Here is a 23,794-nt window from a genome sequence, read left to right on the forward strand (position 1 = left end):
GCGAAAAAAGCAGTAAAGGCCTTCAAATAGATGCACGACAGAATTGATGGAGTCTCTGTCACAGTGAATGCTAGTTTTGATCGCCTCAAGGAGGCAGTTTCCAATACTCGTACTTACTTTCTGCGTTGCTGATGATTGGTTGTTTAAGACAATTTTTTTTCTTTGTTTTGTGACTGATGATTCAGTCATGGGTTGTACTCTTAGGAAAAATACTTTCTTCCTGCCTGCTTTTATTTTTGTTGATGACAAAGAGGGAGAAATAGTAAGCAAGGCTTAAGGGCATGCATTTCTATGTATTCCTTGTTCTGTGTTCTGCGTTCTATTTTTATGCAGATGTTCAACTTGTAGGTACATCATACGGTATACAATTGAGGGGGACTCGGCTACAACTGAGGCACAACAGAATGTCCAACTGAAGGGAAGTCGACTAGATATATCTAACAAGAAACACATATTAAGGGGGAGTTGACTACAACACACTCTAGTCAACTGATCAATAGGGAAGTATTTTCATTGTTATATTGTCATCATAAAAAAGGGGGAGATTGTTAGATCTAAGTTGATTTGAATGATGCAAAATAACCAATTACTCCTTATGTGCAGGAACAGTTTCTGAGCAATAGAATTGATGCATAAATGAATCAAAACGAAAAAGGAAAGAGGAGCGAAAAAATTAATCAAGGGAGCTAGCAAAATCAATCAAAAAAGATATTATAAGAAGTATCTCAATCAAAGGAGGTCAAGGGCACGAAATCAACTGCTGAAGATTCTTCCATATAAAGACGTCAATCGAAGCATCAATTAAGGGATTTTTTCAACGAGAATATTCTCTCATTAAGGAAAGAAATAAATCAACCCACGAGTCAAAACAAATCAACAGAAGAATTAATCTTGGAAAGAATTAACTTATGATTCCTTCTGAGAACAACTCCCCTGGGTTTTTAATCTCTCAAAAAGACGTGCAAGACATGAAGGCCTCACGAATTATAAATACCTACTACACCAGCCATGGAAATATATAGTTTGATCAAACCAATTTCAATCTGTTTGTTCTACTTCAAACAAATACTGTTATCTACTTTAGATTTCTTGTGTAACAAAGAAAAGAAGAGAGAGAGGAAAGAACATAGGCGAGGCATTGTATCAATTATAGAGAGAAGAACAAAGTGACAAAAGTTGTTGGTGTAGAACAACATCAACCCATCTGTACTAAGCCACTTCATACTTGAAAGAGATCACCCTCGCAACCCAAGGGGACTAGACATAGGATTCACTCCAAACCTGAACTAGTATATAATATTCTGTGTCATTTACTTTCTACAATTTATTTTCTATATTCTGTGTTTGAAAAGCCCAGTCGACTAGAACGCAAATTAGTCGACTACCTCGAGAAAGAAAAGAAAAATTATAATTCATCCCTCGCTCTTGAACTTTCAAGAAGTAAATACCATATGAAATACGTACTAAATGATCACTCTTAGATGTCTCAATCATCTCAACCACAGATGCACCATTCAAGATTTTCGAAATTATAGAACATTGATGTAAACTAAGAGTCCACCAATCTGTATAGAGAACCATGTTGTAAATGACACAACAGTTCTTTACGTAGAAAACTCTCATCTCACGGGATTAAAAACCATGACCTACACTCGTAGGATTTCAACTTCACTAACCGATCAAACTTTTGATTACAACCTATTGTAACCTAGGAATTAAACTCTTAATCTCTCACCTACTTTCAATAACTCTATTGCAAGTCTTTTTGTAATAAATCTATTACAAATCTCACCACTTTGACTAACTCTAGCCAAACACAAACATACGATTTATGGTTTACAAAAGATATCCTACAATATACTTCTAACTAAGCAAAGTAGGAATTATAAGTGAATAACATTAACAAAGACAAAATAATACTAAGGACACACGATACACTCAATGCTAGGATATGGTCCTTTGTTCTGTTGCTACTTTGTTCTTCAAACCTTGGAGTCAATGAAGGCGGCATCACACTTGAGAGAGACTTAATGATTTAGGATTTGCAAGTGTGTGTTTTCCCTTGCCTCATGTTGGTAATATATAAGTGAGGTCATTGGGATGATGTAAGAAAGTATCAAATACGTAGCATGCTCCATAAAGTGACTATTGCACTGTTGCGTCTGCAGTGCAATAGTGTAGCCACTTTAATAGCTGTAAAAAGTTGACTTGTACTGTGACCAGAGGAACTAATAGCCATGTCTTCTCTATACCACTTCTTTGACTGATATTATTGAAATTTGTGTCAAACATGTGACTTGATGTTCTGAGCACTTTGAGGCTATGTAACAGGCTCCCTATCTGGTTCTCATATGAAGTTTGTTAAATAATCAAAATACAAGGACCCATAACTTATCAATTTCCCCCTTTTTGATGATGAGAAACTTAGAATTGAAGTTCCCCCTGAGAACCAAATCTCCAAATAATTTACCCTGCATATTAGTTTTATTTCCCCTGAGACCCTATTTCTCTTTATGCCCCCCCCCCCCCCCAATTTTCTTCCCCATTTTTGCATCATAAAAAGAATATATGCAAATAAACGCAAAATAAAGTCCAGTAAAGTTAACTCATGCCACTTGTGTGCACACAACATAGCTAAAAATAGAGTACAAAATTATAACATGCATAGCATAAGACTGAGATACTCATTCATTAATTTGAGAAGAAAACAGAGGTAGTAGTACCTTTGTTACAAAAACATCCACACAAAAAACAAACTTAAAGTACCACAGTCATAAAAACAACAAGCCAAAATAGGACATTGTGGCTAAGACAAACATAGTTAAACTGGACACTGATAAGGGAACTATTTAAAGGGAACTGGAAGAGGGAGGGAAGGATGAAGAGGCAAGGGCTTTGAGAAGAATATCAACTCTAGCATTTGCAGACCATATATCGTTTATTACCTGCTCTTTCAGGTCCTCAACCTGCTCCCTCATGTCTGCATTTTCAGCAGTCAAGCAAGCAACCTCTACACCATGCGCACTGCTAGAACCGGGTTCCTCCTTAGATTAATTGACTTATTCCTCAATAATGGCATTCCTAGACTTCAGCATTCTTGTTTCCTAGTTAGCAGCAGACTGAGCATCGATTAGCTGAGAAATAGTAGAATTGCTACTAACACCCCTTTTTTGTCTATACACCCACTCTCCTCCAAGGTTGTCATTAAGAACATTTGCTTTTGAGTTCCCACTGTTGCTCTTCCCAAAGGGACTTTGAAATATTTAAACACTCTAATGAGCAAGAACCCATAAGGCAAACCATGGTTCGCATCCTTGAAGTCTGCCATTTTTTCTTATGTTCTATCATGCTATCAGGCAGGTTAATGGTAGTGTATGCATCCAATGCTTCCATAAGGAACAAGTCCACTTTTGAAGTAATGGAATGCCTCTCTAAGCATGGGAGCAGGACATTGTTCACCATCTCAAACATAAGTTGATATTCTGGAACTAGGACCTTCTTGTAAACCCATTCCCCTCTCTGAACAACCTGAGCTTTTTGAATGATCTTCCTAAAGTCAGGGGAACATGTCCCTTAAATAGATGAGAGTCCCTCAGTGGTCACACCCAAGATACTTCCCAGTACAACTTCATCCATCACAAAATCCACCCCATTAACCTTCAGGCAGATATTGTCATCTTTCACAGGGAACAAATCTGCGTAAAAACTGCGAACCTCCTTTTCATAAACTTTGGGACTCTGAATGATAAGCAGATGAGTCCACTTCTGAAACTTGCAGATCGCAAATAGTTGTCTCATGCCTGACATTTCAAGTATGTCAGCGTCAAACGCTCTGCCCCACAGCACCCTTTGCTTCTTCAGGTTTTCTCTTATCTCAACTTCAGACACTTCTAATTTGGCTTTCTTGGAGAAACTACGTTCCTCTCTACCATTTACCTTCCTCTTTTGAGACTTTTTCACACTTTTCTCCTTATTTTCAGACGTACTTTTCTCACCAGACTCCTTTTCTTCAACTCTCTTCTCTTTATCAATCTCCACCCCCTTCACAGACGATCATCTCTTGGGCTTTGCAAGCACAGACTTCTTAGAGGACTTACGAACCAAGGAAGCAGGTTTCTCATTCACCTCTTCATCTTCAACATCCATAATATTTGTCGTAGGCACATCCTCCTCATTTACTAACTTTTCCCCTTTCACCAACCTTTTTTTTTCTCATTGTTTCTCTTCAAAGCACTCTCAAGAGCTTCTTTTTTCTACTACCTAGTAGTGGGTCTTTTAAGAACAGGAACTTTGGGAATTGCCCTACTACTTCTAGTAGCAATAAACTTTGCCACAGTCACATTATCGTATTCTTCGTCACTGTTATCATTCTCTTCTTCAGACAAAGGTCTCATCTCAGGAATTACAAAATCTAATGGCACTAAATCAAAGTGAGGAGAAGCAGTAGGGTGAGTTCTGTCTAGGGGCCCTTTTTGTAGAGAATGTGTATTCATCCCAAGTAGGAGCATAGTGCTCTTTTTCGGCAGAGGGAGCAGGTCCCTCTATTCGTTCCCATGTAGTACTAACTGGCACCAAGTCACCACGAGGCACCAGTTCCGCACTTCCAACTCCATTTCCTTCTCCTTCTCCCTAAGACCCAGCGGTCACATCACCACACACATACTCCCCAACCAACCCTCCTTCAAAAGTAATAAGCAATATATTCTCAACAGTTTCTTTCTCGCTTACACCCAACATTGTACAATAAGTAGATGCAAAAGAGTCATTACCTGACAGAGAAGCAACATTCCAATCAATGGAGCAGGAGGAGTGATAGGCACTTCAAATTCTTCACCACAACCATCAACAACCTCTTGGGCTACAAAGACCTCCCCAACTTGCTGACTAGAAACCTATGGTCCCTTTTCTTCGTCAATTATTTCATCTTTTTCTAGTTGTTTCGGCGAAGCAAAGGGAGAGGTTGAAGCGAAAAACCTTTTAGGTGTTTGATATTTCCTTCTACGGTAAAAATCAGAACTCGATGGGGCTGGAACGGAGACAATGGGTGGTTGTTGGTCTGAGTTGGGGTTTTCACTAGGTGAAAGTTGAGACTAAGGCTTGTCCTTTAGCACTTCGTGAGATGAAGACGCAATGGGAGTGACAATGGTAGCCCTTGGAGATCTGGATTCTAGGAAGACATGGTGATTTTTTAGAATAAAGACAAGAGAGGGAGAGAGAGAGAGGGTTTTCTGAGAGAGGAAAAAGGTTTGATAGCTTTGATGTAGACAGTTGTGAGAAAGACGCTTTTTAGGGTTATTTAGAAAGGATGAGGGACCGGTTACAATTAGGTACAAAGGACTGGGTAGACGGGTCGGTTTGTAACGGGTGTGATGCTTGGGCTTAAAAAGGATGAGAGAAAAGGTGGACATATTTTAATGAAATGGCACTTTTATAGCCGTATAAAAACCGTATGAGTGTAAGAGGAACTACTAACTTGAATCAAGGGAACCAAGTTCCCTGACTGAATATTATAAATATGAGACTCATCCTTCTACCAAAATGCAATATCATTAGTTGCTTGTTTGCTCTGTAAATGCCATGCGTATTTACTTGTAACGATTTAGAATTGAGTTAGAAATTACCAGAAAACACTTTTTAGCTCAATGCTTTGGTGAAGATATCATCTACCTCGTCCTCTGTTTTGCAAAACTTCATGGAGATGAGACCCGTTTCAATATTGTCCCTAAGAAAATGATGTCGCACATCAATGTGCTTTGTCCTCTTATGCTGAACCGGACTCTTTGCCATGTTGAGATCACTTGTGTTATCACACAATAATGGCACACAATAAAAAAAAACACCAAAATCTTTCACTTGTTTCTTGATCCACAGCAGCTGAGCACAATAGGAAGCAGCTGCCATATATTCAGCTTCTGCAGTAGAAAGAGCCACAAAGTTTTATTTATTTGTACCCCATGAAATCAAGCATGATCCTAGAAAATATGCCATCCCAGATGTGCTCTTTCTATCCACCAAATAACCAGTATAATCAGCATCAACATACCTAATTAAGTCAAAATTATCTCCTGAGGGATAGTAGAGGACCATTCTCTTAGTAGCTTTCAGATGAGATGCATTTCGACTTGATTTGAATCTAACACAATGTTAGGTCTGTTGGCTGTGAGATACAAGAGTGAACCAATGATACCCCGATAGATGGTTTCATTCACAGGGGGACCAAGTTCGTCCATATCCAGAAGAGTGGCACTGGCAATAGGAGTAACAATGGTCTTTTAGCCTTCCATCTCAAACCTCTTCAGAAGTTCTTTAATGTATTAGTGCTAACTTATCATCATTCCCTTAGCGGTTTGCTTAACTTGCAGACCTAGGAAGAAGTTCAGTTCTCCCATCATGCTCATCTCAAACTCGCTTCCTATTATCTTGGCAAACTCCTCACATAAGGAATAATTTGTTGCACCAAAGATGATGTCGTCAACATAAACTTGCACAATCAGAAGGTTCCTCCCTCTTTTATTCAAAAAGAGATTGTCATCAATTTTCCCTCTTGTAAAGCCATTTTCCATAAGGAACCTGGACAACCTTTCATACCATGAATGAGGGGCCTTCTTTAAACCATATAGTGCCTTGTCGAGCTTAAATACATGTTTAGGATGCTCATGACATTCAAAATCATGTAGGTGTTTGACAAAGACTTCTTCCTTTAAATATCGATTCAGAAATGCACTCATGATATCCATTTGGAATAATTTAAATTTCATATGAGATGAAAAGGCAGTGAGGATTCTGATGGGTTCCATTCATGCAACTGGATCAAAGGTCGCATCATAATCAATACCTTCTTCTTGATTATAACCATGAACCACCAACCTGGCCTTGTTTCTTGTTGTATTCCGAAACTCCTCAAGCTTGTTTCTGAAAACTCATCTGGTTCCAATAACAGTTCTATTTGAAGGTCGAGGAACCAGGTTCCACACGTTGTTCCTCTCAAATTGATGGAGTTCATCTTGTATAGCAGCAAACCAGTCAGCATCTTTCATTGCTTCCTTGATATTTTAGGGCTCAATTTGAGACAGGAATGCTGAGAAGGCAAACATGCTTCTTGTCTTTGATCTAGTTTGAATCTATGAATCAAAAGAAGTGATCACATTTTGGAGAGGATGTGAGCATTTCTGCTTAAAGTTGGACACCTGAATTTCATTGTGAGAAGACCTAGGTTCCTCTGAGTGGGATCCATCATTAGCATCCATGGAATAGTGAGTGCCACTTCTCCGCTTAGCATCAGGAATTCTTTGCATGACATCAACAACTTTATTTTCTTCTTCAGTTGTTGTAATGGAGGAACCAGGTTCCTCTGAATCAGTTGAAGGCTATGTTGCATCTTCTTTATTAGATTCCTTGACTTGACTCATAAGATGTGCCTTCTCGTTTGCCATATCAATTACTTCTCCAAGAACCTTTAACTACTCTCCGTCTTGATCATTCTTAAATGTGAATCTTTCCCACTTAAGTGGTGTGATTCATCAAAGATTACATGTATGATTTCTTCAACACATTGAGTCCTTTTGTTGTAGACTTTGTATGTTTTGCTTTGATAAGAATATCTAAGAAATATCCCTTTATCACTTTTGGCGTCAATTATTTCCAGAGATTCCTTACCATAATTGAGAACGAAACATTTGCAACCAAATATTCTTAGGTAAGTAAGCTTGGGGTTCTTCTCATTCAGCAATTCATATAGGGTCTTGTTTAAGAGGGACCTGATCATGCACATGTTTATCAACTAGCAGGTAGTGTTCACCGCCTCAGCCCAAAAGCATTTTGGTACACCATTGTCAATCACCATCGTCCTTGCCATGTCTTCAGGAGTCCTATTTTTCCTCTCCACAATACCCCTATTTTTAGTACATCCCAAAGACCACTAAGGGTCATCAACATCCCAACAACGACAACTATAACCAATAATAGCAACAACAAAAATATAATATAATATGAGTTTTTCCGATTATCTTAACAATCATATTAACCGGCAAGCTCGTTTTTACACATAACAAGATATAAATTGAATCCAACACTTATTCCATAAAGCAGTTTACAACCTTCAAAATATCATACTTATATATAATATATTATTTCTAGTTCAAAACATCCACAAAATGCCTTCGAAAAACAGCCCCATACGTCTAGCACCTTAATTTTTATCGCCAATCACTTGTTTTTCATATTTTCTTCTTCAATAAACTTAATTAACACCTAGAAATACTTAACCACATCAGCCACAACATTATCAAACTATTTCTCATAATTTCCAGCCACCACAAACCATATATTTAGCCAAAAACAGTCCAACCAAAAAGACAATCATATCCCATGTTCTTTCAAGTGCTATCTTATGGTTTTTCACTCAAACAACATAACCAATACAAGATTAACCTTAGGCACAATTAAGAAGATTTTATACATACCATGGACAGAATATACAACTCGAAACCCTATCTCTACTTAGCTCACAATAGCCATCAATCACACCACAACACCATAGAAGCATTCTCTTGTAGTCTTTAACACCTTTGATGATGATTTGAGTTGATTTCCCTTGCGTTTGGTTATTGGGATCTTGGGATATGTTAGGGAGGGTTTTGGAGAGCTTTTGGACAAAATTTGGGTGAAAAATGACCCGAAATGATGCTGAAACAGCTTTTAAAAGACGTAAGGTTGGTGGTCGTCTCAAGTGGGTCCCAACCGAGCTGCTTGCGCAATCTCACAAAAATGCAGATATCTCTCTACTTTAATGCCGTATCGATAAACGGTTTAATGCGTTAAAAAATAGACTCGTAAATCTTCCGTTTTGTATATAATATGTCCCAAAACGACCCCATATAGAACACGAAATGCATTGCTCAAAAAGCACCATTACACGGCAAATCCTTAGTCGATTTTTCTGCAACTTTAATCCGATTTTTCCCAAACATTATATCTTGCCATATTATGGCTTTAAACCGATTTAAATTATGATTAACAAGCCTCATATTCATTACATCACCTTGGGACTCATAGGGTGTAACAATGTAAAACAACCTCCTGGCTTTGAAAACTCACAATTTCCTTATCATGTGTATAAGTTAGCTAAAGCTCTCTATGGACTCAAACAAGCCCCTCGAGCTTGGTATGAAAGATTGAGTTCCTTTTTAACCAATCATGGGTTCATCAGAGGTAAGGTGGATACTAATTTATTTATCAAGAGATCTACTGAAGGTAATCTCATTAGTCAAATCTATATAGATGATATCATATTTGGCAGTACTAATCTTCTTTTGTCCAAGGATTTCTCGAATCTCGTGAAAAGTGAGTTCAAAATGAGTATAATGGGAGAGCTAATATTTTTCCTTAGACTTCAAATACATCAATCAGAAATTTGGTTGAAAAGGAGTTGATTCAAAAATTTGGAATGAGCAATGCCAAATCAATTGGAACTCTTATGAGTCCCTCTACAAGATTAAATAGGGATGAACAGGGAAAATCAGTAGACAAAACCAAGTATCGTGGAATGATTGGATCTCTATTATATCTAACGGTTAGTCAACCAAATATCATGTTCAGTGTTTGTAAATGTGCCAGGTTTCAGTCAGCTCTGAAGGAGTCTCACTTAACTGTAGTAAAGCAAATAATTCGTTATCTCATTGAAACCACTTCTTACGGACTTTGGTATCCTCTCTCTAACAATTTTAAAACTTGAGGGATTTTCAGATGTTGATCTTACAGGTGACAAGGAAGACAGAAAAAGCACAAGTGGGACTTCTCAATTACTGTGAAAGGCACTAATCTCCTGGAACAGTAAGAAACATGGATTAGTAGCTCTTTCCACAATTGAAGCGGAGTACACTGAAATTGGTCAATGTTGTGCTCAATTACTATAGATGTCTCATCAATTGGGTGACTATGAATTATTTTTTAAATATGTTCAAATATTCTGTGATATTTCTAGCGCTATTTGTGTATCAAAACAATCTTGTGCATCATTCTATAGCTAAGCATATAGATATTAAGCATTATTTTATTAGAGATCATATTCTTAAAGGCAACATGGAATTATTGTTTGTAAGTTCCATTAATCAATTAGCAGACATCTTTACAAAACCTTTGCTAGGAGACAGATTTTGTGCATTGTGAGACTCTCTTAGTATTATTTCCATAAACTCATAATTTTAGGGCCTTTTTGATATTTTTAATTATTACCATCTCTTAATCTGAATATTTTCTTATGTGTGTAAGTTGCATTAATTTCGTGTCTGTTACTTTTCCTTTTTCACATATTTTCATACCTTTTCAGAGGCCGATCAATCATAGCGTCGAATCTCTTACGCCTTTTTGTCTGTTCTCAACCGTTGTTTCTCATCTTTTGAAATCCAAAATCTCATCAGTCCTCCTCACATTGTTTGTATCTCCACTCCTCTTTTCCAAACCTTACAATGGCAAAAATCTCTAGATACCCCTCTGCTTCTACCCGCAAAAGCACCCGCTTTAGGGCAAAACCCTCATCTCAACCTCTTAAACCAGTCAATCTAGGATCAGACCACTCTGAGGATCCAAGAATGTTCCCTCTGACTCCAAAGAAAAACTTTTTGTGTCTCACCCTAGTACAGGTGATCCTGACCTCTTTGAAAATCTAGTCTCCATCAATGAAACATTGTCTGTCATCAAGGACTCCTTGACCGCAAGATTGAAGATGTCCATAGAATTGCAAAGGAGATAAGGTATGACATGTCCAAGATTCGAGTGCAGATTCTCAAGACTGCAAAAAAAAGCAGTAAATACCTTTAAAGAGATGCACGATAGAATTGATGGGGTCTCTGTCACAGTGAATGCTAGTTTTGATCGCCTCAACGAGGCATTTTCCAACACCTGTACTTACTTTCTACGTCGCTGATGATTGGTTGTTGAAGATAAATTTTTTTGCATTGTATTGCGACTGATGATTCAGTCATGGGTTGTACGCTTAGGACAAATACTTATTTCCTGCCTGCTTTTATTTTTGTTGATGACAAAGGGAGAGAAATAGTAAGCAAGTCTTAAGGGCATGCGTTTCTATGTATTCCCTGTTATGTGTTCTATATCTATTTTTATGTAGATGTTCAACTTGCAGGTACATCATACGGTATACAATTGAGGGGGACTCGACTACAACTGAGGCACAACAGAATGTCCAACTGAGGGGGGGTCGATTAGACATATCTAACAAGAAATGCATATTAAGGGGGAGTTGACTACAACACACTCTAGTCAACTGATCAACAGGGAAGTATTTTTATTGTTATATTGTCATCATCAAAAAGGGGGTGATTGTTAGATCTAAGTTGATTTGAATGATGCAAAATAACCAATTACTCCTTATGTGCAGGAACAGTTTCCGAGCAATAGAATGGAGTCATAAATGAATCAAAACAAAAAAGGAAAGAGGAGCGGAAAAATTAATCAAGGGAGCTAGCAAAATCAATCAAAAAGGATATTATAGGAAGTATCTCAATCAAAGGAGGTCAAGGGCACTAAATCATTTGCTGAAGATTCTTCCATATAAAGACGTCAATCGAAGCATCAATTAAGGGATTTGGAAATAAGAATATTCTCTCATTAAGGGAAGAAATAAATCAACCCACGAGTCAAGACAAATCAACAGAAGAATTAATCTTGGAAAGAATCAATTTATGATTCCTTCTGAGAACAACTCGCCTAGGTTTTCAATCTCTCAAAAAGACGTGCAAGACATGAAGGCCTCACGAAGTATAAATACCTACTGCACTAGCCTTGGAAAGATATACTTTGATCAAACCAATTTCAATCTGTTTGTTCTACTTCAAACAAATAATGTTGTCTGCTTTAGATTTCTTGTGTAACAAAGAAGAGAAGAGAGAGAGGCAAGAACACAGGTGAGGCATTGTATCAATTATAGAGAGAAGAATAAAGTGACAAAGGTTGTTGGTGTATAACAATATCAACCCATCTGTACTACGCCACTCCATACTTGAAAGAGATCTCCCTCGCAACCCAAGGGGACTAGATATAGGATTCACTCCAAACCCAAACTAGTATAAAATATTCTGTGTCATTTACTTTCTGCAATTTATTTTCTATATTTTGTGTTTGAAAAGCGTAGTCGACTAGAATGCAAATTAATCAACTACCTCGAGAAAGAAAAGAAAAATTATAATTCACCCCCCCTCCCTCTTGCACTTTCAAGAAGGAAATAGCAGATGAAATTTGTACAAAACGATCACTCTTAGATGTCTCAATCATCTCAACCACAGATGCACCATTCAAGATTTTTGAAATTATAGGAACATTAATGTAAACTAAGAGTCCACTAATCTATATAGAGAACCAGGTTGTAAATGACACAGAAGTATTTTACGTAGAAAACTCCTATCTCACGAGATTAAAAACCACGATTTACACTCGTACGATTTCACTTCACTAACCGACCAAACTTTAGATTACAACCTATTATAACCTAGGAATCAAACTCTTAATCCCTCACCTACTTGCAATAACTCTATTGCAAGTCATTTTGTAATAAATCTATTACAAATCTCACCACTTTGACTTACTTTAGCCAAACATAAATACACGATTTATAGTTTACAAAAGATATCCTACAAGATACTTCTAACTAAGATAAGTAGGAATTACAAGCGAATAACATTAGCAAAGATAAAACAATACTAAGGACACACGATAAAATCAATGCTAGGATCTGGTCCTTTGTTATGTTGCTACTTTGTTCTTCAAATCTTGGAGTCATTGGGATGATGTAAGCAAGTATCTGGTACGTAGCATGCTCCATAAAGTGAATATTGCACTGTTGCGTGTGCAGTGTAACAGTGCAGCCACTTTAACAAATATAAGGAGTTGACTTGTGTTTTGACCGAAGGAACTGATAGCCATTTGTTCCCTCTACCACTTCTTTGACTGATATTATTAGAATTTGTGTCAGATATGTGGCGTGTTATGCTGAGCACTTTGAGGTAGTGTAACAGGCTCTCTATCTGGTTCTCATATGAAGTTTGTTAAATCTTCAAAATACAAGGGCACATAACTTATCAATTTTCTCCTTTTTAATGATGACAAATTTAGAATTGAAGTTCCCCCTAAGAACCAGATATTCAGATAATTTACCATGCATATTAGTTTTATTTCCCCTGAGAACGTGTTTCTCTTTCTGCCCCCCCCCCCCCCCCCAAATTTTCTTCCCCCTTTTGGCATCATAAAATTAATATATGCATGTAAACGCAAAATAAAGACCAGTAAAGTTAACTTATGCCACTTGTGTGCACACAACATAGCTAAAAATAGAGTACAAGATTATAACATGCATAGCAAAAGATTGAGATGCTCATTAATTAATTTGAAAAGAAAACAGAGGCAGTAGTACCATTGTTACAAAAATATCCACACAAAAAACAAACTTAAAGTACAACGGCCATAAAAACAACAAGCCAAAAAAGGACACTAGGGCTAAAACAAACCCAGTTAAACTGGACACTGACAGGGGAACTGTTTAAGGGGCACTGGAAGAGGGAGGGAAGGATTAAGAGGCAAGGTCTTTGAGAATAATATCCACTCGAGCATTTGCAAATCGTTGATCGTTTATTAGCTGCTCTTTCAGGCCCTCAACTTATTCCCTCATGTCTGCATTTTCAGCAGTCAAGCAAGCAACCTCTGCAACATGTGCACTGCTAGAACAGGGTTCCTCCTTGGCTTAACTGACCTGTTCCTCAAGAGTGGCATTCCTAGCCTTTAGCATTCTTATTTCCTCGTTAGCAGCAGTCTGAGAATCGATTAGCTGAGAAATAGTAGAATTGATGCCAACACCCCCCTTCTTTTCTATACACCCACACTCCTCCAAGGTTTCCATTGAGAACGTTTGCTTTTGAGTTCCCACTGTTGCTCTTCCCAAAGGGACTTGAAATATTCAAACACTTTAGTGAGCAAGAACCTATAAGGCAAACCATGGTTCGCGTCCTTGAAGTCTGCCACTTTTTTCATTTGTTCTATCATGCTATCAGGTTGGTTGTTGGTAGTGTATGCATCCAATGCTTCCATGAGGAACAAGTCCATTTTTGAAGTAATGGAACGACTCTCAAAGCGTGGAAGCGGGACCTTGTTCACCATTTCAAACATAAGTTGATATTCTGGAAGTAGGGCCTTCTTGTGCACCCATTCCCCTCTCTGAACAGCCTAAGCTTTTATAATGATCTTCCTAGAGTTAGGGGAACATGTCCCTTCAACAGATGAGAGCCCCTCAGTGGGAACACCCAAGATACTTCCCAGTACAACTTCATCCATCACAAAATCCACTCCATTAACCTTCAGGCAGATATTGTCGTCTTTCACAGTGATCAAATCTGCGTAAAAACTGCGAACCTCCTTTTCATAAACTTTGGGACTCTGAATGGTAAGCAGATGAGTCCACTTATGAAACTCACATATCGCAAATAGTTGTCTCATGCCTGACATTTCAAATATGTCAACGTCAAACGCTCTATCCCATAGCACCCTTTGCTTCTTCAGGTTTTCTCTTCCCTCAACTTCAGACACTTCTAATTTGGCTTTCTTGGAGGAACTAGGTTCCTCTCTGTCACTTGCCTTCTGCTTTTGAGACTTCTTCACACTTTTCACCTTCTTTTCAGACTTACTTTTCTCACCGGGCTCCTTTTCTTCAACACTTTTCTCTTTATCAATCTCCACCCCTTTACAGACGATACTCTCTTGGGCTTTGCAATAACATGCTTCTTATAGGACTTACGAACCAGAGAAGTAGGTTCCTCATTCACCTCTTCATCTTCATCATCCACAATGTTTGTCGGAGGTACATCCTCCTTATTTACTAACTTCCCCCCTTTCACCAACCTTCTTCTTTTCTTTTTCTTATTGTTTCTCTTCAAAGCACTCTCAAGAGGGAGAGGTTGAAGCGATAAACCTTTTAGGTGTTTGATATTTCCGTCTACGGTAAAAATCAAAACTCGATGGGGTTGGAGATGAGACAATGGGTGGTTGTTGGTCTGAGTTGGGGTTTTCACTGGGTGAAAGTGGAGACTCGGGCTTGTGCGTTAGTGCTTCATGAGATAAAAATGCACTGGGAGTGATAATGGTAGCCCTTGGAGACTCTGGATTCTAGGAAGACATGTTGATTTTTTTAGAGAGAGAGAGGGTTTTCTGAGAGAGGAAAAGAGTTTGATAGCTTTAATGTAGACAGTTGTGAGAAAGACGCCTTTTGGGGTTATTTAGAGGGGATGAGGGATCGGTTACAATTAGCTCCAACGGATAGGGTAGACGGGCCAATTTGTAACGGGTGTGATGCTTAGGCTTAAAAAGGATGAGAGAAAAGGTGGACATATTTTAATGACATGGCTCTTTTATAGCCAAATAAAAACCGTATGAGTATAAGAGGAACTACTAAAGCTGAATCAAGGGAACCAGGTTCCCTGACTCAATATTGTAAATATGACACTCATCCTTCTACCAAAATACAATATCATTAGTTGCTTGTTTGCTCTGTAAATGCCATACGTGTTTACTTGTAACGATATAGAATTGAGTTGGAAATTACCATAAAACACTTTTTAGCTCAATGCTTTGGTGAAGATATCAGCTATCTGATCCTCTGGTTTGCAAAACTTCATGGAGATGAGACCATTTTCAACATGGTCCCTAAGAAAATGATGTCGCACATCAATGTGCTTTGTCCTCTTATGCTGAACCGGATTCTTTGACATATTGAGATCACTTGTATTATCACATAGTAATCGCACACAATCAGAAAATACACCAAAATCTTCCAATTATTGCTTGATCCACAGCAGTTGAGCACAATAGGAAGTAGCTGCCACATATTCAGCTTCTACAGTAGAAAGATCCACAAACTTTTGTTTCTTTGTATTCCATGAAACCAAGCATGATCCTTGAAAATGTGCCATCCCATATTTGCTGTTTCTATCCACCAAATAACCAACATAATCAGCATCAACATACCCAATTAAGTCAAAATTATCTCCTGAGGGATAGTAGAGGACCATGTCCTATTTTTCTTTGAGATACCTCAGAATTCTCTTAGCAGCTTTTAGATGAAATTCTTTTGGACTTGATTGGAATCTAGCACAATGTCAGGTCTGTTGGCTGTGAGATACAAGAGTGAACCAATGATACCCCGATATATGGTTTCATTCACAGGGGAACCAGGTTCGTCCATATCCAGAAGAGTGGCACTGGCAAATGGAGTATCAATGGTCTTTGAGCTTTCCATATCAAACCTCTTCAGAAGCTCTTTAATGTATTACTGCTGACTTATCATCGTTCCCTTAGAGGTTTGCTTAACTTGCAGACTTAGGAAGAAGTTCAATTCCCCCATATCATCTCAGCCTTTGTCGGCGAAATCATCAATATATACCAACTGATCAGGTGGTGGTGCGTATATAACGTCGTAACCTTTTCTCATATCCCATATACGTATAATATATGTGTATATAACGTCATCTGCTCATGGGTCAATGTACATGTATAAATAAATGAAATGCATAAGAAGTGAGTCAATAAGATTTCTCGGAATGTCATAAGATCAATATGTCTTTGGATAAACTTTATCGACTATGTATTTTTCTAAGACCCATGAACAAAAGATATAATAAGACACATAGGAAATCAAGGACATAGGCACCCCTAGTGCTTCTATGAATAGAGGCATTTATGAAAGTTGTGCGTTTACTCGTTTCGTTTGTATCGTATGAATCATGCCAAAAGGAAAGAAGGGATAGCCTTAACATACTTGAGCCGATTCTCTTGACAATCCCTCTAATACATGACAATCGCGACAAAACACGTGATGTCAAGATCGAAGTAGGAAAAATCTATATGATATTCTTGAGAAAGTTTATACCGGGCTCCCTTAGAATTGTAAGTCACGTTGCTATTACACTGTAGGGATTCATAATAATTCGTGTTTAAGCTACATCCATTACTTTGTTGAAGATCTCATCCTTTACTTTGTTGAAGATTCATCCTTAATTCTACATCTGTTACTTTATTGAAGAGAAGATCTTATCATTTACTTTATAGAGATAAGCATCTCCCTTAGTGAATTAGAGAGGTCTTTTATCTTAGTGGGTATGGGCCCCACTTATGTGATGACTTAGCCATAAAAGCACCTAAATAACCCACATAGTTACATAGACCAAGAGTCATTGTTTGGTTTTTGATCCATATCTTACTTGCTGCCACATTGGGGATGTGTGTGGTCTCCATTAAGCTTATCCACAAGTCCTAATCACCTTGTTAATCTCTCACTAAACTAATAATTAACCAATTACCCATATAATTAGGAATTATTTTAATCTACTTAAAATACTAATCACTTTTAACACACTTTATATACCTAACCATTTTGGACATGTGGTACCTTGTATGGCACTAGTCCATAAATACGGGATATAATAGATTGGATCGTATTTTATCCAAAATTTACAAACTTCAATGAATACTCATTCTTTGATTTTTTTACCCTCCAATCTTTACGGCACTCACTTATCACTTGTTACAAATAACAGAAATACTTATAACCTCAAAAATAATCTCATTCTCGAGTCTACGTCTATTAACTTACGATGAAACTTTAACGTACGAAAACGTGAAATGTAATATGTTGGCTGTGAGATGCAAGAATGAACCAACGATACCCCGATACATGGTTTCATTCACAGAGGAACCAGGTTCGTCCATGTCTAAAAAGGTGGCAGTGGCAATAGAAATATCAATGGTCTTTGAGCTTTCCATCTCAAACCTCTTCAGAAGCTCTTTAATGTATTTTTGCTGGCTTATCATCATTCCCTTAGAGGTTTGCTTAACTTGCAGACCTAGGAAGAAGTTCAGTTCCCCAATTATGCTCATCTCAAACTCGCTTCCCATTAGCTTGGCAAACCCCTCACATAAGGAATCATTTGTTGCACCAAAGATGATGCCGTCAACATAAACTTGCACAATCAGCAGGTTCCTCCCTCTTTTCTTCAAAGAGAGAATGTTGTCAATTTTCCCTCTTGTAAAGCCATTTTCCAAAAGGAAACTGGACAACCTTTTATACCATGCACGAGGGGCCTACTTTAAACCATATAGTGCCTTGTCGGGCTTAAATACATGTTCAGGATGCTTATGATATTCAAAACCATGTGGTTTTTTGACAAAGACTTCTTCCTTTAAATATCTATTCAGAAATGCACTCTTGACATCCATTTCAAATAATTTGAATTCCATATGAGATGAAAAAGCAATGAGAATTCTGATGGCTTCCATTCATGCAACTGGAGCAAAGGTCTCATCATACTCAATACATTATTCTTGATTATAACCTTGAACCACCAACCTGGCCTTGTTTCTTGTTATATTCCCAAACTCATCAAGCTTGTTTCTGAAAACCCACCTGGTTCCAATAACAGTTCTATTTGAAGGTCGAGGAACCAGGTGCCACATGATGTTCCTCTCAAATTGATGGAGTTCATCTTGCATAGCAGCAATCCAGTCAGCATCTTTCAATGCTTCCTTGATATTTTTGGGCTCAATTTGAGACAGGAATGCTGAAAAGGCAAACCTGCTTCTTGTTTTTGATCTGGTTTGAATCCCTGAATCGAGAGGAGTGATCACATTCTGGAGAGAAAGTGAGCTTTTTTTGCTTCTAGTTGGACACCTGAATTTCATTGTGAGATGACCCAGGTTCCTTTGAGTGGGATCCATTGTTAGCATACATGGAAGAGTGAGTTCCACTTCTCCGCTTAGCATCATGAGTTCTTTGCACGGCATTAACAACTTTATTTTCTTCTTCAGTTGTTGTAATGGAGGAACCAGGTTCCTCTGAATCAGCTGAGGCTCTGCTGCATCTTCTTTATTAGATTCCTTGACTTGACTCATAAGATATGCCTTCTCGTTTGCCATATCAATTACTTCTCCAAGAACCTTTAACTACTCTCTGTCTTGATCATTCTTATCATGTGAATCTTTCCCACTTAAGTGGTGTGATTCATCAAAGATTACATGTACACTTTCTTCAACACATTGAGTTCTTTTGTTGTAGACCCTGTTTGCTTTGCTTTGTGAATAATATCCAAGAAATATCCCTTTATCACTTTTGGCATCAAATTTTTCCAGAGCTTCCTTACCAGAACAAAACATTTGCAACCAAATGTTCTTAGGTAAGTCAAGTTGGGTTTCCTCCCATTCAGCAATTCATATAGGGTCTTGTTTAAGAGGGAACTGATCATGCATCTGTTTATGAAATAGCAGGCAGTGTTCACCACCTCAGCCCAAAAGTTTTTTGGTACACCATTATCAATCACCATCGTCCTTGCCATGTCTTCAAGAGTCCTATTTTTCCTCGCCATAACACCATTTTGTTGGAGTGTTCTGGAAGCTGAGAAATTATGACTTATACCATTTTTAGCACATAATTCATCAAATTTTGCATTGTCGAACTCTATACCTTGATCAGATCTTATGCTTATAACATTAGGGCTCATTTTCACTTGAATATGCTTTATAAAAGAAACAAAGACTAGAAAAGTTTCATCCTTGGTTCTAAGAAACAAGGTCCATGTGAATCTGGAGTAGTCATCTACAATCACAAAAATATATTTCTTTCCTCCTCTACTGGGCACTCTCATAGGTCCACACAAATACATATGAAGACGATCGAGTGGCCTTGAGGTGCTTACTTACTTTTTTGGCTGGAAGGAGGACCTGACTTACTTTTCTTTCACACATGCATCACACAGTTTGTGATCCTTGAACCTTGACTTTGACAGCCCACGGACCAGGTCCTTCTTAGCTAGCTTGTTCAGCAAGGAGAATCTTGCATGTCCAAATCTTCTATGCCATAGTTTAGCATCATCATCAACAACACTCAAACATGTAAGATCCTTACTGTTTAAGGAATCAAAGTCAGCGACGTAGATGTTTTTGAATCTTTTTTCCATCAGAACCACTTCACCAGTCACAAGATTGGTGACTGTGCAAGTCTTTAATAAGAAGTCCACTTTGTTTCCTTTATCGCAGATTTGAGAAAAACTCACCAGGCTGTATTTCAGGCCACTTACATATACACATTCTCAATTGAGTGAGTGAGTGTCTTCACAACTCTTTCAACTTCCAGAATGTATCCTTTTTTTCCATTGCCAAAGGACACGCTCCCACCTTGCAGGGCTTTGAGTGACAGAAAATCATCGATACTTCCAGTCATATATTTGAGTAGACACCATCCATATACCATCTTTGGCTACTTCCTTTCACTTCTCCCTGCACAGAAAAATCATAGATTAGACTTAGGAACCCAAACAAGTTTGGGTCCCTTGTAGTGAGGAAAAGGGTGAATTAAACTTCTTCTTGTTCAAGCAGGCATCACACATTTTTTATTATAGGGACCAGGTTCCTTAGCAGTAGGTACATTTTCAACAAAAACTTTGTTTTTCTATTGGGACTGAAATCTAGCTTTACAGGAGTTTTTAAAATGCCCAGTGTTACCACAATGAGTTCAAAGCCAGTTATCAGGGACAGTAACATACTTGCTATGTGGGTTATGCCTTTTCTTTTTGGAACTCAATTCCCTGCATGTTCCCCCCGTTACTTTTATACATGGAAGTGACTGTATTAGAGGACCAGGTCCACTTTAGAGATTTATCTAGGTCATTTTTAACCTGCTTAGATCTTTCTGAAGTTGTCTATTTCTTTCAAGTTCAGCACAGAGACTTAATTTTACCATTTTGAGCTCATTTTTAAGTTTAAAGTGTGCCTCACTCGCCACTTCCTTACCTTTTGAAGCGTTTCCAAAACTGTTTTCCCATTTTAATTCTTCTACTATTTCCTTTAGATCCACAACTACTACCAATAAGTCATCTCTCTCATGCTCTACCTTTTCAATTTTCTCAGTTAGAGCATCCTTTTCTTTCTTTAAATCCTTAATGGTTTCTTTCAAATCAACAACTACTACTAGCAAATCATCTCTCTCATGTTCTACCTCTCCTAATTCCACAGTTAAAACATTTTTATCGTTGATACGGTTATGATAAGCGTCAATCAGAACATTCTCTAAGAATAAAAGATTCTTTTGAGAGTAAGACTTCAAATTTCTTTGAACGTCTAGAAAGTTTACCTCAGCGTCATCTTCATTTTCATCCTCGTCAGATTTTGCCATGATGGCAAAGATGGAGTCATATTCAGTTGCTTCTCTTTCAACGGCCATCATGGAGGTGTCGCCTTGTCCATAATCTCTCTTAGATTCATTATAGGAATCTCCTCATACAGCAAGAGCTCACTTCACAACATTGTCAACGGCATCTTTTCTCTTAAATTTTCGGTTAAGAACCGGGTTCCTCTTGGCTGTTTTGTATGTGTTGTGCTTGTACTAGTCTTGCTTGTGGAGAGGACAATCTTTGATGATATTTCTTGGCTTCTCGCATTTCTGACAGCAATCATAGCCTTTTGGTCTGCTAGAACTGCCCTTTTTCGGAATACCTCCATTTCTGCAAACCATTTTCTGAAACCTCCTTGTCAAATATGCCATGTCAGCATCATCACCACTTGAGTCACTGTTGTTTTCCTTGAGAACCATGTTCTTCTCCTTTTTGGGTTCTCTTCTTTCATGATCCTTCTTTTTCTTCATTTCGTAGGTCTTCAGATTTTCAATGAGTTCGTCAATAGTCAGCTTTTGCAGATCTTTTGCCTCTGTGATAGCATTGACTTTACTCTCCCAAAAACCGGGTAATACACTGAGTATTGACCTGACCAGTTTGTTCCTTTGAATGATCTCTCCTAGAGAGTGGAGCTCATTGATGATGAAAGTGAAGCAAGTGTGCATGTCCTGAATGGACTCATCATCCTTCATCCTGAAGAGTTCATACTCAGTAGTGAGCATGTCGATCTTTGGCTGCTTGACCTGAATTATTCCTTCATATGCAGTTTGGAGAGCCTCCCAGATCTCCTTGGCAGATTGACAAGCTGAAATTATGTTATACTCGTCTAGTTCAATACCACAGATGAGGATCTTCTTTACTCCGAAGCTTTTCTCTATAGCTTTGCGGTCGGCATCGTTGTACTCCTTACTTGTCTTTGGAACTGTCACTATTGTCTCGCCAATGGTCTTCATAGGGACGAAGGGTCCATCGCAAATGACACCCCAAAGCTCTGAATCGTTAGACATGATAAAATCATGCATCTTTGTCTTCCACCATCCGTAGTATTGTCCATTGAATCTTGGTGGTCTGTAGGTTGATTGACCTTCTTCAAAGTTTGGTGGAGCAGCCATGTGGATCCTTTCTAGGTGCTAGCCTTATAGAAAGAACCTGCTCTGATACCAATTGATGTAAACTAAGAGTCAACTAGATTGTATAGAGAACCTAGTTCTCTGTCAATTCCCATAGAACAAACACACACATCAGTAAGTAAATGACACAGCAATATTTTACGTGGAATACTCACAACTCACGAGATTAAAAATCACAACCTACACTCGTAGGATTTTAACTTCACTAACTGAGCAAATATTAGATTACAACCTATTGTAACCTAGGAATTAAACTCTTAATCTCTTACCTACTTGCAATAACTCTATTACAAAGCTCACCACTTTGACTAACTCTAGCCAAACACAAACACACGGTTTATAGTTTACAGAAATTATCATACAAGATGCTTCTAACTAAGCTGAGTAGGAATTACAAGTGAATAACATTAACAAAGATACAACAATACTAAGGACACACGATAAACTCAGTGCTCGAATCTGGTCCTTTGTTCTGTTGTTACTTTGTTCTTCAAGCCTTGGAGTCAATGAAGGCGGCAGCACACTTGAGAGAGACTTAATGATTTAGGGTTTGCAAGCGTATGTTTTCCCTTGATCATGTTGGTAATATATAAGTGAGGTCATTGGGATGATGTAAGAAAGTATCTAGTACATAGTATGCTCCACAATGTGACTGCTACACTGTTGCGTGTGCAGTGCAACAATGCAGCGACTTTAACAGCTGTAAGGAGTTGACTTATACTGTGACCGGAGGAACTGATAGCCATTTGTTCCCTCTGCCGTTTCTTTGACTGATATTATTGGAATTTGTGTCAGACACGTGACTTGTTATTCTGAGCACTTTGAGGCTGTGTAACAGGTTCCCTATCTGATTCTCATATGAAGTTTGTTAAATCAGCAAAATACAACGGCACATAACTTATTAAACATCAGCAAAATTGGTCTCGGCTACTTTTACAACATGAAAGTCTAATTCAATTGTGTAACCTGTTGGCTAGTCGTCCTAAGAAATGAATTTATGTGCGTTGCATGCCCACATAGATCTACCTTGCAAGCAGTTAAAGATAAATGAATTTTTGTGCTACAAAAGAGAATTATTTCAATACTCTCGTTAGAAGAAAAAATAGGGAAGAAAATCTTGAGTAAAGCTTTCCAAAAAGTGGTAAATGAGGCATAATGTGGAGAAGAGTTTTATGTAGCCTCAACGAATACTTTCGACTTTTTTCGATTTTGATTTCTCCCTGTTTTCCATTAACAAATTTAAAATACAGGAAGAGCAGGTCGACGCTATTTTGTACGTGGAAGACAGAAAAGTATGCCGACAAGTTCACCCCGTTCTGTACTTACTTGATATCTACTGCAAAAGTGAGAGTCCCTTTACCTACCGAGTACCTATCAACCAATTCGAATGGGTTATCGATAGATTTACTATTGTCGAAGAGAGGAAAGATGCCAATATAGAAGACCCAC

At 38.1% G+C, this 23,794-nt stretch overlaps 1 protein-coding gene across 1 annotated transcript; it reads right to left on the minus strand.

Annotated features, from left to right (window-relative positions):
* Positions 1–21,427: 21,427 nt before the first annotated feature.
* LOC138899245 (uncharacterized) lies at positions 21,428–22,327 on the minus strand. Its single transcript, XM_070185388.1, has one exon. It carries the CDS (start codon positions 22,325–22,327, stop codon positions 21,428–21,430), a length of 900 nt encoding a protein of 299 aa, XP_070041489.1.
* Between the last annotated feature and the right edge of the window lie 1,467 nt (positions 22,328–23,794).

Source organism: Nicotiana tomentosiformis, chromosome 9 (genome assembly GCF_000390325.3).
Source record: "Nicotiana tomentosiformis chromosome 9, ASM39032v3, whole genome shotgun sequence".
Taxonomy (NCBI): Eukaryota; Viridiplantae; Streptophyta; class Magnoliopsida; order Solanales; family Solanaceae; genus Nicotiana; species Nicotiana tomentosiformis.